This window comes from Nothobranchius furzeri, chromosome 12 (genome assembly GCF_043380555.1).
Source record: "Nothobranchius furzeri strain GRZ-AD chromosome 12, NfurGRZ-RIMD1, whole genome shotgun sequence".
Taxonomy (NCBI): Eukaryota; Metazoa; Chordata; class Actinopteri; order Cyprinodontiformes; family Nothobranchiidae; genus Nothobranchius; species Nothobranchius furzeri.
In genome coordinates, this window is record NC_091752.1 from 49,165,857 (window position 1) to 49,180,129 (window position 14,273).

Sequence of the window (14,273 nt, forward strand, 5' to 3'; positions counted from 1 at the left end):
GATTGGGACGTAGATCGACCGGTAAATCGAGAGCCTGGCTTTCTGGCTCAGCTCCATCTTCACCACGACAGATCGGCTCAGCGTCCGCATCACTGCAGACGCTGAACCAATCCGCCTGTCGATCTCCCGATCCCTCCTACCATCACTCGTGAAGAAGACCCCGAGATACTTAAACTCCTCCACTTGAGGTAGGACCTCTCTCCTGACCCGGAGTTGGCAAGCCACCCTTTTCTGGTCGAGAACCATGGTCTCAGATTTGGAGGTATCGGTTTGGAAAAAAGTGGTATCATTGCATCCCTACTGCTTAGGTCAATGGTAGACCTGCTGAGGCTCTAATGGTGCGTGGCTAGACCAACATGCACTACAAAATACTTTTGCTTTGACTAATATCTGTCTAGATTTCCAGGCTATTCTATGAATGAACATAAAAAAAGATGAAAATAACTAGTTATGTGATTTATAGCAACAACCTATTTTAACTGAGTTTTTCTCCTCAATGTTAAATCCACTTTGATGTTAGCCCTGCTCAGATTAGCTGTTAGCTCATCAATTCAGTCAAAACGAACCCGTTTCTCCAAACTGGGGTTGTTCAAAGAACTATTCAGAAGATAATAGTTGTTCATAATCTTTCTACAGATCTAAAACATCATTTTTGTGTTCATAACATTTACTAACATCTACGTACGTTGCTCGGGTAATTCTTAGCATGTATAGCAGCTAGAATCACTGCTATGTTTCTGAGTCTGCCAGTCAAAGCATAGGTAGATGAAGTATTCAGGCTCAGCCAGAGCCAAGAGGTGTCTCAGGGTCTTGTACATGCATTTGGGGGGAGGGAAGGTGTGATGGCATTTCACAGAGGAACATTTTACAAGTAAAATTTCCTGAGACATAGTAAGAAAGGTTTCTCCAGGAACCGTCATGCAAAGGTGTTCAATCTTTAAGTTTTAAAATTGTAAGATTTCCTTTTTGCACAAGATCGGTGGTGTTTTAGTGGTGTAATCCAATTGTGCTTATTGTTGTTAGGCTACACATTGTTCTCCATGCAGGGTAAAGGGGAGGGTTGGCATAGGGCTGCAGACATGCGTTTACATGCATCAGACTGGCTTAGCCCACGCCCTCTGTCAGTGATCAATCATGTTTGTGTGAGCTAGCCAGTCTTTTAAGCTCTCTCTTTTTCTATTTAGAGCTGCATTTGTTTCCCTTTTTTCTCTCTTTCTTTCATTATTTTTCTTTGTTTCTCAAGCTCTGAAAGCAGGCAGTGCTCAGAAAAATAGACTACCGACCAGCCCCTCCATTCTCCTTACTCCTGCGCTTTTTATCAATCATTTTGAGCCTCTTCTCTTCGCGCAGGCGGGCCTCCTCCTCCTCCTGGTCCTGTCTGCACTTGTGGAAGTTCTCCACCACCACGCCAACAAACATATTGAGGACGAAGAAGCTGACGATGAGCAGGAAGGAGATGAAGTAGAGCAGCATCCAGGGGTTATGGTTCCTCACAGGCTGAGGGAACAAGATTTGGTTTTCACTTTTCATGATGAGAGCATGTTTGTGTAAAGACAAAAAGTAGAGCAGATGTTCCCTAAACATTACAACAAGCGTCCCAAGATACTTTTATTTCAATTGTACATTTTCACAAAATTCCCATAAATTGTGGGTCATTGTCAGCCCACAGCATCAGTTTCATATGAAAAATAAACACTTGATTTATTTTGTGTCTTGTGATTTAATTGAGGTTGTTGCAGAAGTTACCTCATGGTTCAGCATGTTAACATATCAGAAGCTTCATCGTTTAGCTTTATACCACAAACTACATCTGATTTCCTAAAGACCAGGGCCCTCATTTATCAAACATTTGTAGAAACGTCATATATTCCTTCCTATGAATGAAATTTAGAATTTGTGTACGGATAATCAAACTCCTAATTTATGAAACGTGCGGTGGCCTCTCATACGCATATTCCTCCACAGTCGTCTGAGGATAAATCCCATCTGTGTGTACTCAGGTGCTCGTGTTCGTTCTCAGTCATTTACATAAGGAAACCAAGCCCCCATAACTCAGGTCTGGAAATGAAGCAAAACAGGAAGTAACAAAAATTGCAGTTCCACCCTCATCCACTAGGGGCTGGTGTCAGAAGTGAGCAAATCCTCATTGACTCCCATGTTAAAAATATCAATTTCACAGTAGAAATAAACATGTTTACAGCCTGGTTCGAAAACATGTTTTAGGTTTAATAGATCTAGTTTACACTCATGACAACTCTGAGGGGGGTGAATTTTTTGTCACTCTTCTATTTAAGTGTATTAAATGCCTAAAATTCTGAATAATTAATGAGCATCAGACCCACGTGACTGCAGAGATAGCTCCGGGGAAAGGGCTCAGTCTGAGCCTCGGCCTCACCTGAAAACTGTTCTGCATTTTCAGTCTCTCAACTTAGAGCATTAGTTGTAGCGTTTGTGCGTTCTCTTTGGATATTATTTGTGCAATTGTTGGACAAAATGACTTGCTGTGGCATTAATTGCACCAATAGAGCATCCAAGGAGTCTCCACTTCATTTTTTTCGGTAAGTAAAATTATATTTATGTATTTTAGGTCACTGCCGAGCTGAGCTTAGATTTTAACATGTACTGTTTAACCATGAAATTTAAATGTAACGGGGTAAAACCCAGTGCATTTAACATAACGCTGCATTTTAGGAAATGGGTTGAAATATAACATGTTGGTGGAGCTCGGTTCCGACTATCAGTAAGGTCCCCTCCCCTCAGCTGCAGCTCGGCGCATCTCTGATCGCAGTGTCGCCTGTCTGCTGCACGGCTGCCGGCTTGTGGAGGTCTCGGGAGACCTCTGTGTTCCATCCGGTTTTACCCAGCGGTCAGCCCGGCGTATCTCTGACTCAGAAGCTCCGGTGTTGTGCACAGTTAACTCCGGTTTAAGCTAGGTAGCTACCTCCGTTAGCTTAGCTCCCACCTACGCGTTAGCTTTGGGTTAGCTTGTAGCTACATCGCTTCAGTCGACGAGTGTCGTCATTTGATCCCAGCCTTACAGCCCCGCCCTGAGCTCCACCTCTTTTCCCTTTTATGGAATTGTCTGGGCTTGACAGAACCTGTGAAATGGCGGTGGTGGCCACCTCCCATTTTGGCACAAAAACTATAATTGGAGCCTATGGACATGAATTGTCCAGTATATATGTCGATGACAGAAACACCACCTGCTGTATTTTTCCTGGAAAATAAGAAAAACTTTATTGACAGCGAGATTGAGACACTGGCTGCCGAAGCGCAAAAGAACCAAACAAGTTACAGAGGTTAGAAACACGGTCGGGACAGAGGGAGGTTCCCGTCAGGAATAAATGAAAGAATGAATATGATAAATCGTGGAGTAATGCGTTGTTTTATTTGGAAATGCTGTGTGAGAGCGCAGCCTCTTCTGAGCTGTCATTCAGTCTGGTTACCATGGCAACACAGCATGTATGATTGGGGAGCACAGGAGATTCTGGGGGGTTCTCGTAGTTGTAGGATAAAATATGAACTGGCATCAGATTCATGAGGTCCCTCTGTCGTGCCACAAAGGGTCCCAAATCACAGTATAGTAGAAGGATTTCCTTTAAGATCAGTGCGCTAGCGGAGAACGCATTCCCTCCAGAATGCATGCTCAAACCTTCCAATAACACAGAACAGCCGTGATATAATGTCAGATTCCCATCAGTCACATGTGTCTTTTGTTGGTTTTAGCACCAGTTATGCGAAAAAGCCGTTTTCCCACCGACATAACTATTTATGGATGAGGAACACGTGGACGACTGAGACCTTCAGTACTGTTGGTACGCATGCTCAGAGCCGTTCTTATATTTAGAAACATTTCTATGCACCAGTACAACTAGGTAAATACTTCACAATGCGTAAAATCGGTCCAACACACAAAATACGCACAGATCTGTTCGTAAGTACGGTTGATAAAAGAGGGCCCAGCTTTTTGAAAAGGAGCATGAGGTAAGAATGACATCTTCTGGGTACCGCCGTCCATGTATCAAAACAAACATGTCCGCTCTGATTTGATCCGTTTCACAAAGAATCATTATCGAGACCAAATTACCTGCTGATCCACTCCAACTGCATCCAGTCCATCATACATGATGTTGACCCAGCCATCTTTACAAGACAGCACGAACAGAGACATCAGAGCCTGCAGGTGAAACAACACATTTATGTTAAATCGACACAAAGGACATTCGCCTCTTCTAAAATATGGAAGCACTGAATAACTAGAACTTTTTTCTTCTTTTGACCAACAAAAGACCTCGACTATTGCTATTTAAATGCTAAAGAGCCATTTCACACAACATAATATCACCATTGTATTAGTTTTATCCTTATATAACAACTTTGGTGGACTCTTTGCCTTACCTGAATCAAATTGTCAAAATTGTACTTCCTCCGTATCCAGCGGTAGTTGGCCTGTACACAATCAGACTTGTTGGTGATGTTTTTAGTGTCAAGACCTTCACAGTGGTAGAATTTCCCTTTGAACAGCTAAAACAGACAACAGTAGGACAGAGATCTTCAGGGTTATTTGGCTGTTGTTTACTTAGCTGAGTTGCCTAAATGCAAATTATACAGTCAACGGTCAATGCCGGGGATTAACGGATGTTTCAAAGAGCTTGTTTTAATCTGATGTTTGTTGAATGTTTATGGCTGGTGCTTTATTTATTTATTTATTTGTATTTCTGTATTCCCCCACACACCTACTGATTCTTCAGGTCACTTGAATTCCTCAAAGCTACAATTACACATCACCATCTTAGCACTGCTGACATTTAAACAACAAAGGGAAAAAGAGCTCAAGAGATCGAAACACAATGAGAGCAGTTTGTGGTTTACCTGGACCCCCAAAATCCCAAACACAATGAAGAACGCGCAGCAGATTAAAACGATGTTTCCGATAGGTCGGAGAGAGGTGATGAGTGTCTCCACAACCAGCTTTAATCCCGGGGCTCGACTGATCACCCTAAAATCAGAATTATTCAAATAATAACTAAAGAGGTTAAAATAATAACAGCAATGTGCTGTTCTTTTGTCCGGTGACATCAAACCTGAGTGGGCGAAGTGTGCGTAAAAGGCGAAGAACCCTTAGAATTCCCAGGATCCTATTTTCACTCGTATAGGCCAGAGAGACCAGAATGTCCATCAGAGACACAAACACCAAGACGCCGTCCAGAATGTTCCAGGTAGACTGGAGGTAGCTCTGCTTCCCAAAGCAGAAACCAAGAGCCACAACCTGATGAAGACACACGAAATTATTAAAGTAACGAATATGTTGGAGACGAAAGCCTGAACATTATTAATATGTAAGAAAATCGTACTCGGTAATGGTCCTATAGCTAAAATGTGAAAGTATTTACCTTAATGGCCATCTCTGCCAGGAAGATCACAGTGAAAATGTAGTTGGACACACTCAGAAAAACTCGCTCCTGAGGATAGGATTAAATTAGATTTAATGTGCTGAAATGGGGATAAATAGGTCACACAAGCCAGTCCAAGATGCTCTAAAGCCAATCTTTATCCAGGTACGTCACACGTCACGTGATCAGGAATCAGAAAATCCATGTGTTAGGAGATCGTTTTGGGCCGCTGCTGTAAAAAAAGTGAGGCGCGAACCGGGTAAGCTTCTGCCGATCGCAATTCGACAACGGATTATGAAAGAACGGATAACGCTCGAAACGCGCAGATTCTTCCTGATGTAAGAGGTGAGTCTCCGCTTTGTTTTGTTAGTTTTGGCGTTGACATCATCATAGAGCACAACGTTCTGTGACTCTTAAAAAACTGTGAAAACGCTGAAAAACGCTGGCAGCGAAGGGCTCTTCTGATCAGGAAACAGCTGGCAGTGAATGAGTTCAATTCTTTCATGGTCATGTTTTTGATATTCCTTTTGTAAAAACGTTACAACTCACATCAGTAGGCATCAAAATCGGTTCGGCTTTCCAAGGAAAACTTTCTTTAACAGTATTTTATCTTGTCCCCTATTCGGCACGCCTCCTGATTCTTGGCCGTAAAGTGTTCCAGGCAGGATCTACCCAGGATGACTTTGTGACTATTAGAGGAAATGTGCCCAGTGGGTTGAAAATACCAGCAAATAAGATTGTGCGAGGATTTTTAACAAAAGTAACAACAAAAAATGAGGAAATTTAAACTTTTTTTAAACTTCCATGCAATTTTTCTCCCATAGCCACAAGCCAGTAAATACCGGCCTTACTATAATTTCACTAAATTAGCCAAATATCAAACATGCACATTTGTTTTAATTTAGTTTCATTTTGTTTATCTAAAGGCAGGAAAAAAAATTGAGGGCAGCTTTTGGTGTCACTGCAGTACTGCCGCCCTCCTCGTCTGCTAGGCAATGCCTCTTTTTGGTGCATTTTTTAAACAGGACAGGTGGCTGGAGTAATTGTTTTACAATTATTATTCTCACATTAAGTTGTTTGTTTATATGTATGGATTTCAAAGACTTACTTGTCCATAAGAAATGTCAAACATCAGTCTAAGTACATCCACAAACGCACGCCCACGCTCTCTGATTGACATCTGTACGTTACAGATCTACAACGCTATTGGTTAATACTGAGCAGCCCTGAATTTAAATTGCATGGGGCTCAAAAGGCAGTGGTCCGCAAATAGCGGCTCTCGGGCCGGACGTGGCCTGCAAGGCCTCTCTTTGTGGCCCCCAAACTCCGCGCTAACCCCCACCCCCACACCTGACGGCCGACCGGGAGGTGTATGATAAATAAAGCTGAGGAAAATAATCAAATAATCAATGCATGAGATGCAGGCATAAACGATTCTGCATCATTGAAGAGTACGCCATAATCAATTATAGTGGAATGTGGTTTTGTTATTTTAACGGCGGCACCAGCACAGCATTCACATCTGTCAGAGCGGGTGTTCTCCACATTTACCGGGTAGGAAACTTTGGTCTGACTTTATGTGGTACTGCAGGGCTGAGCGCTGGAGTTGTAACCTGAGACCAAACCCGAATCCAATCAGCCCGATCAGTTCTGTTGGATTTGGGTTGTGAATTATGTTAATTGAGCGGGTTGTCGCGCGGCGCGCACCGCTCGCTCGATCAGCGACTGAGAGAGAGAGAGAGGGGATCGGAGGACGCTCCTCCAAACATGCGTTATTATTTTCATAATTTCATCATTATTTCTCCTTGAAGCGCTCAGTCAGACGAGAGCTGTCATGTCGGGAGGTCTGGTCTTGGGGAGGGAGCGGGGTGAGTGACGGCGGCTGCAACGTAATCGTCTGTCTCTTTAATTTAGGGACACAGAGAAGTTAAAAGGAGAGAGAAATAGAAGATAGAAGTTATTGTTCCACTTTATTCTTTTGTTTAATGATGATAAACTGATGTTAAAATTCAGCTTAAAGAGAAACTGGGAGGAAGCTTTGGTTCATTTTAAGTTACAGGAGATCTTGTTTGCTATTTGCTGCTCCAGAGACAGCATGGACATGAGGGTTACATAGTGAGGGTCCCACAGGACAGGTCAGTGCAGTCACACAGCTGAGCTGGAGGGGAACATGTGTTGTCCTGCTTTAATTTGCAGGCTTGTGTGTTATGTGCACTACAGCCAGCAATCCAAACTGAGGTTTTAAATATCACATGATTCCTGAAAGGAGGAAAACTCCAGATTGCTCCTCTAAGCTCTAAAATATGCAAGAGACATGGTAACAGGTTGGTTTTTCAAAATGAGCTCCTGATTAGATGCTTCTCACCTTGCTGTTGGTCTGAATATCAGGCCTCTCCAGAGCGATGGTGATGCAGTTGAGGAAGATGAAAACCAGAACCACATGGTCAAACAGTTTGTGAGAAATCACGCTTTGGCACCAAATTCGAGCCCTGAACACATAAATTCACAAATTAATAAAATATCTATGGAAGCACATAGTTATTGGAAAATTACAACAGTGGAAAAAAGGAAAATAATACTGATGATGTCTATATCAAAAAGTGTTAAAGATGTGAGTTGGAAGGATGAAAATCTGTCGAGTTAATTCAGTGTTTCCCTTTTGGAAAAATAAAACAATTCTTCTCCTCAATAATAAATAGATTTTAGCCATTTTGGCCTGTTTTAAAGTTTGACTTCAAGGTATAATGTTTTTTTTTTCTAGTTCTGGTGCATAAATGAGAGTAGAACTGAAAATTGACAGGAAGTGTGTTTGAGTGTGAGTCTCACTGGCTCTCAGGAGCAAACAAGTAGAGCGTCCAGTTTTCATGTTCCTTACACCAGCGAGGCTTTATGCTGTGGAGTTCTCTCTGGACCCAGTAGCAGAACGGGCTCTGCAGCAAACAAGAGGTTACACGTTAATTTTGCTCCAAACAGCATCAAGTAGTTGCTGGAGTTTGATGATGTGTCTATAAACCAGAACTAGTAATGGCGTAAAGCTGGTGTTTGCATCACGGGAAAATGTTGCTCCATTACCGCCAAATTTGTCACTCAGAATATTTATTTTTTAAGTTAGAAACATTTAAACAAACTTCTCAGCACACATCTAATCCTCATTACATCAGTGTCATAAGATCTGATAAAACTTGTATTGATTAATCTAAAAGCTTACTTTTCTAATATCAGAATTAAAATGAGGTTTTAATCCCAAAGATAAAGGGATAAAGGGCAAGATCATCAAGTTAAAAGTTCTAACAGGCCACAAAAATGTCATATTAATGCTACAAGGGCTGGTAGTTAACACATTTTTATTGTGCTTAATCACAAGAGTTTTATAATTAATTTTAGATTAATCGCGATTAATCACAAATTAACTATAGATTATAAATGTACCATGACATGATTTTTTTCCTGGTTCAAATGCTATCATACCTAATATACCTCTTAGCAACAATCCAATCAGTGTGTTCTACAGAACAGCAACACAACAGATTTTTCTTTAGCTCCCATCTTTGCTTTCCCCCTTCCCTAAGAGCCATGGCTATGGTAAATTTGATCTAAGTTGTGAGAGAAAAATTTGCCATAAAACATTTCAAGAAATAAAATGTCAAAAGAAGAGGAGTGTGCTTCATTTGAAAGTGGGCATGTTGCTGAAAAAAATAAACAACAACTTTTTGGTCCCAGATACCCCAACTGCTACTGATCATGAGACAAAAGAGAGGATAATTCTGGCTGGATGTGAACTGGAGATTAGGTTTTACAGCATCCCTGAGTATCAATTATTAAATATCCAGTTAAATGCATTAACCTTCACCTCTGTCTTACATTGTCTTTGGTTCACAGTCTTTCAATCCATGCTATTAATAGTACTATTGGTGTATGTATATATAATATGTACGAAAATATCCATACATATTGTCCTAAGTCAGTCTGTCTTTTGGTTTGTCTGAGCTCAGCTCAGAAGCAGCACAGCATCAGACTGCCTAATTTATGACTTTGTATCTAGAAGAAAAATATGTGTACATCTGCAGTAGACTGTTTCCATTGTTGAAATAAATTAAATTAAATTAAATTGTTCATTTAATCTGTGCCTATAAACCTAAATGGCACTAATAATAGTCATTTTTGCATTAGCGGAGGACTACAAAATAACCCTGCAGATATCGGCTTTTATCAAAATTTCACAAATTAGTAAAAGGTTTCATTAATCTGAAGCTAAGTTTTAAAGGGACTTTTTGGACTTTTGAATTTTTATGCTCGCGATTGCCCCCTCAGGCCAAAAGTGTAACGACAGCTTCAATAGTAGGCTCGTGCACGAGGTGCGCATGCTGTACGTGCACACTCCTTAATAAAAATAACAGCTGAGACAGTCCCGTGTGTGTGTGTGGCCCCGGAGGACAGAGGACAGGAGAACGTGCAGCTAATTAATTAAATAATTTGGTTCTGTACCTTTCTCTTCAGCACAGCCGACAAAGGTTTATGATGGGTCAGTCCTCCTGCATGCTCAGATCATTCCCTTCCCTTGCTTGAAAAATAGTTCCAAAATGAAAGTTGAACCCACATCTTTTTTTATCTGTGAATTCAATGCCGTTCGGCGAGTCTCAAATAAAAATGTGGGCGTCTTACTGTAAAAAAAATACCAATAATGTAAAAAATAAACTCAAAAATGTTCACACCCAGAATCAAACCCAGGTCTTCTACATGGGAGTCAGACATCTTAGGCCTAGTCCACACGTAGCCGTGGTTTTTTAAAAATGAATATCCGCCCCTCCAAAAACTTGCATCCACACCACCGCGTTTTAAAAACAAACTGTCCACACGTACCCGGATAAATACGTTGTTATGGACATGCCAGTCCTGTAGGCGGCAGTACTTCCCCCGTTCTTAACCTCGTCCTTCATCTGTGGTCTTCCGCAAGGAGAAGTAATTCCGCTTGCAAAAACAAACAAGCAGAAAGCGCTTGGACAATTGATGGATCGGGTAGTGACAGAGCGCAGCTCTGAGGGCTTCCATGATGCCGGCTAGTGTAAACACAGGTCGCACACGTGATGTCAGCATTTTTTTGTCGCGGAAAGTGACGTTGCGGACCTTAAAACTCCGGTTTTGTCCGTCCACACGCAGACACCCAAAACGGAGAAAACGCAGATCTTCACTTTGGCCGGAGTTTTTAAAAAGAGCCATTTTCGTGTGAAAAATCTCCGTTTTCATGTGGATGACAGGCCAAAACGTAGAAAAATATCTACGTTTTGGCAGATCCCCGGCTACGTGTGGACAGGGCCTTACAAGGTGAGCTACACACCAGTTACATTTAATGTATCTGTAACTTTTATATCCTTGATGACAGCTGAAACAACGTCAAACCAAAGAACATTTTGGAGTGAAAATGGCAATTTTGTTGCTAATTTGCAGGAAATATCTAGAAGAAAGTTCTACAGAAAGTAGCTAAGGGTCCTCAGAAATGTAGCTAGGTTTGTCACTAGGTGTTAGGAACAGTGACAAAGTCGCTGAGTTGGCACTGCCTCTCTCGCTGCTGCTAAAGCTACGGATAGCAAATGCTACGGGCTATGCCTGAGCGTGAACGTGCATGAAGCAGCCTGCTCGACCCGAGCAGCTCTCTTTTTCTGTGATTTTACAGAAAAACAGGCAATCACAGTAAAAATACCAGGGCTCATTCTACAGGACCAGGGCATTGCAGGAGAATGTATGAAGAAGAAATTTATTATTTCTATACATGTTTTGGCTGTCAAACTTCCATAATGCCCCTTTAAGGACTCTGCTATTAGAATTGTTTAAATTATGATCACAATAATCCAGTCCAGGTTGGAAGTGTTATTATTTATTGCCCCTCCTGATGACCAAGCCACCTCAACTGGCTCCTCTCAACATGGAGCAGCGGCTCTACTCTGCGCCCCTCCCGGATGACCACGTTTCTCACCTTATCTCTAAGGACGAACCCAGACACCGTGCAGAGAAAACTTATTTTGGCCGCTTGTATCCACAGTCTCATTATTTCGGTCACTACCCAAAGCTCATGACCATAGGTGAGTGTAGAAATGTAGATCAACCAGTTAATCGAGAGCTTTGCCTTACAGCTCAGCTTTCGTTTCACCACGACAGACCGGTACAATGCTTGTTAATGCTGCAGATGCAGCACCAATCGACCTATCGATCTCACGCTCCATTTTTCCCTCACTCGTGAACAAGACCCCGAGATACTTAAAACTCCTCCACTCTGGGCAGGACCTCATCCATGACCCGGAGAAGGTATTCTACCCTTTTCTGATTCATTTATGTAATATTTGCCAGAGCTTTGCCACAAAAAATTTCCCCAAGAGCCTGTGGACTCATCAATATGCTTTTAGTAAATGTGAGACGGGCCTTTAGGCTGTGTTTGGCCTTGGAACCCTTCCATGATGCAGTTTTTGTTCTTTGTTTCTTTCTTATTTATTAATTTATGACCTCAACATTAAACAACTGGGGCCTGAAGTGCTTTAGATGTTTTTTATGTTCTTCAATGTCTTTAGAGCTTTTTGAGGTCTTTTACTTCATGTTGTCAGGCTGGTTCTATTGAAAGGAAGTCTGGTGGTATTCATGTCAGGTGTGCCTGCTTTATCTAAAGAATGTAGATAATCACAGGTAATTCATGTTTTAACGTGAGGAATTATATTTTCACAAATTATCAGGTTGAATGCAGCTGAGTACACCTTGTGGAGTTTTGTTGTTATGAAGAACAGGAAAATGATGGAAAGTAGCATCAGAGACTTTGAGCCCCCTACATGTAATAAAAGTGGATTTTCTTTCTAAAACACAGATTATTACAACCTTAAACTGGCAAAGGTAAGACTGAGTTAACGCTTTTGACTTAATTAAACTAGCTTCGTTTGTTTTTATGCTGTATTTGCATATATTGGAGAACGTTATGCACGTTTTTGGAATAATTTTGCAGTTACCAGTCTGTTGACGTGATGCATAAGAATGATTAGGCGTTACCTGGTGGTGATATGTGGATAGTGCATCTGAAAACGCAAATTTCAGACTTAAAGAGCAAATTGCCTGTTACATTTTTTTCTAACTTATATAAAGTGCTGTCCAGAAACACTATTTGAAATGCTTATTGTGGATGTTTCGTTTTAAAATGCATAATGGCACAGTTTTTGGAGTAAAAAGTGTCCTTTCTCAGCAAAGCTACTCCTTTTTCTAAATCTGAACCACTGACATAACCAAAGGGAGTTAGAAGCTAGGCGCTGCCTCAGCTCACTGTGGAGAGTGGGTAGTTTTAGGGTAGAGAAGTCATGTTATCCAGTCAGTGTGTGTTTACTAGTGTTGGATTGGGTTCATTTAGATAAACTATAGTTTGTGAAGGCTGTACTAACTCCAGCCTGTCCGGACATCAAGTCCACGGGTTCCCAGATAAGAGAAACAATGCCTCTACCTCCGTGCCTGAGGGCGTCTTGTGCAGCTGAAAAAACAGGAATTCTGTAGCCCACATCAGTCTGTGCCGGGACAGGGAGGTCCGCGTTGGGCTCCAGAGACCCGTGGCAGGGTTTAAAAATTAACTGCGGATTTCTGGAACTCAGACCACTGTCAGAACTGCCGCCTGTACCACCAGGAGAGAATGTGCAGCTTTTAAGCGACGGTGGCACAGGAGTTAAGTGCTTGCGCCGTAATCGGAAGGTTGCAGGTTCGAGCCCCGCTCAGTCTGTCGCTGTGTCCTTGGGCAAGACACTTAACCCACGTTGCCTGCTGGTGGTGGTTGGAGGGACCGGTGGCACCAGTGCGCCCCAGGGCAGCTGTGACTACATTGTAGCTCATCCCCACCAGTGTGTGAATGTGTGTGTGAATGAGTGAATGACCGATTGTGTTGTAAAGCACCTTGAGGGGTTCCAGGACTCTAGAAGGCGCTATATCAAATACAGGCCATTTACCATTTACCATTTAAAAATACCAGTGAGCCAGCCAAGCTGGTTTCTGGGTCAGAACCCTATCTGATCCACCGCAGACCTCCAGGAGACAATCATGTGCAGCTTTCAAAAATATGAGCTCAACTGGCTCGCTGGTGTCTGAATCGGATCCAGCTCATGCAAATCTCGAGTGGCATGCTCTTTTTCAACACACCAATTGCGCCCCACCCAAAAAATATTTCACCAGCCTCCACTGGTTGAATGGCTTTTTTTCCCCCAATATAAAATTTCCTAAAGTTGTCACTGCATTTGCTTATCTGAAACATTAAAGTGTGACAAATTCCCCTCCAAACGTTTCCTCTAAATCCCCCTTCAGATGACGATCCAAACTATGCCTTTAATCATTAGTACTTATTCTGTACTTTAAAGAACTACTTTGCATTAAACACCAGTGCAGCCCAAACTTAATAAATGCTGTGTAAGTCACTGGCAAAGAACACAATGTCTTTGAGAACAAGAGGAATAATACCACCCAACAATGCACAATTTCAACAGTGTTGCTGATGTTAGCTATTCCACATTTAAATCTATAGGGGTATAACAAACATGTGTTCCACTGCATAATCAGGTGGAGATAATTGGAACCTCACAGGTGGACTTTCAACTCTGCAAGTGAACAAGCTCAGTGCAGTCTCGTTGAGCTCATTAAGGTTTGCAATAAAACAAACAGAAGAAAGCTTAGGTCCACAGCTTCTGTACTTCAGGATTCTAATTAAAAACAGCCCAGAGTCAGGCCTCTCAGACTGCTGATTCGGCTCACAGCCGTGAGTTTGTGTGAACGAACCTGCAGTTTGGACCTTCCAGGAGCTGTAGAGCATGCACCATTTTGCACATCATGTGACAACACATATTTTGTGAACACACCAAAACGCTGTAAGTAATG

General features: G+C 42.0%; 1 protein-coding gene across 3 annotated transcripts in view; it reads right to left on the reverse strand.

The window, feature by feature from the left end:
* The window catches only part of cacna1ha (calcium channel, voltage-dependent, T type, alpha 1H subunit a), a 214,306-nt gene that overhangs the window by 51,801 nt on the left and 148,232 nt on the right, over window positions 1-14,273 (reverse strand). For 2 of the 3 annotated variants that reach the window (XM_054750461.2, XM_054750463.2), the window contains exons 20-27: window positions 8,220-8,323; window positions 7,759-7,882; window positions 5,394-5,462; window positions 5,085-5,269; window positions 4,873-4,999; window positions 4,399-4,524; window positions 4,088-4,177; window positions 1,284-1,497 (exon numbers count right to left, since the gene is read on the reverse strand). In XM_054750461.2, coding sequence (XP_054606436.2) covers window positions 1,284-1,497; window positions 4,088-4,177; window positions 4,399-4,524; window positions 4,873-4,999; window positions 5,085-5,269; window positions 5,394-5,462; window positions 7,759-7,882; window positions 8,220-8,323 — 1,039 coding nt within the window. The remainder of the gene's footprint in view (window positions 1-1,283; window positions 1,498-4,087; window positions 4,178-4,398; window positions 4,525-4,872; window positions 5,000-5,084; window positions 5,270-5,393; window positions 5,463-7,758; window positions 7,883-8,219; window positions 8,324-14,273) is intronic. The other variant, XM_054750462.2, reaches the window with a different exon arrangement.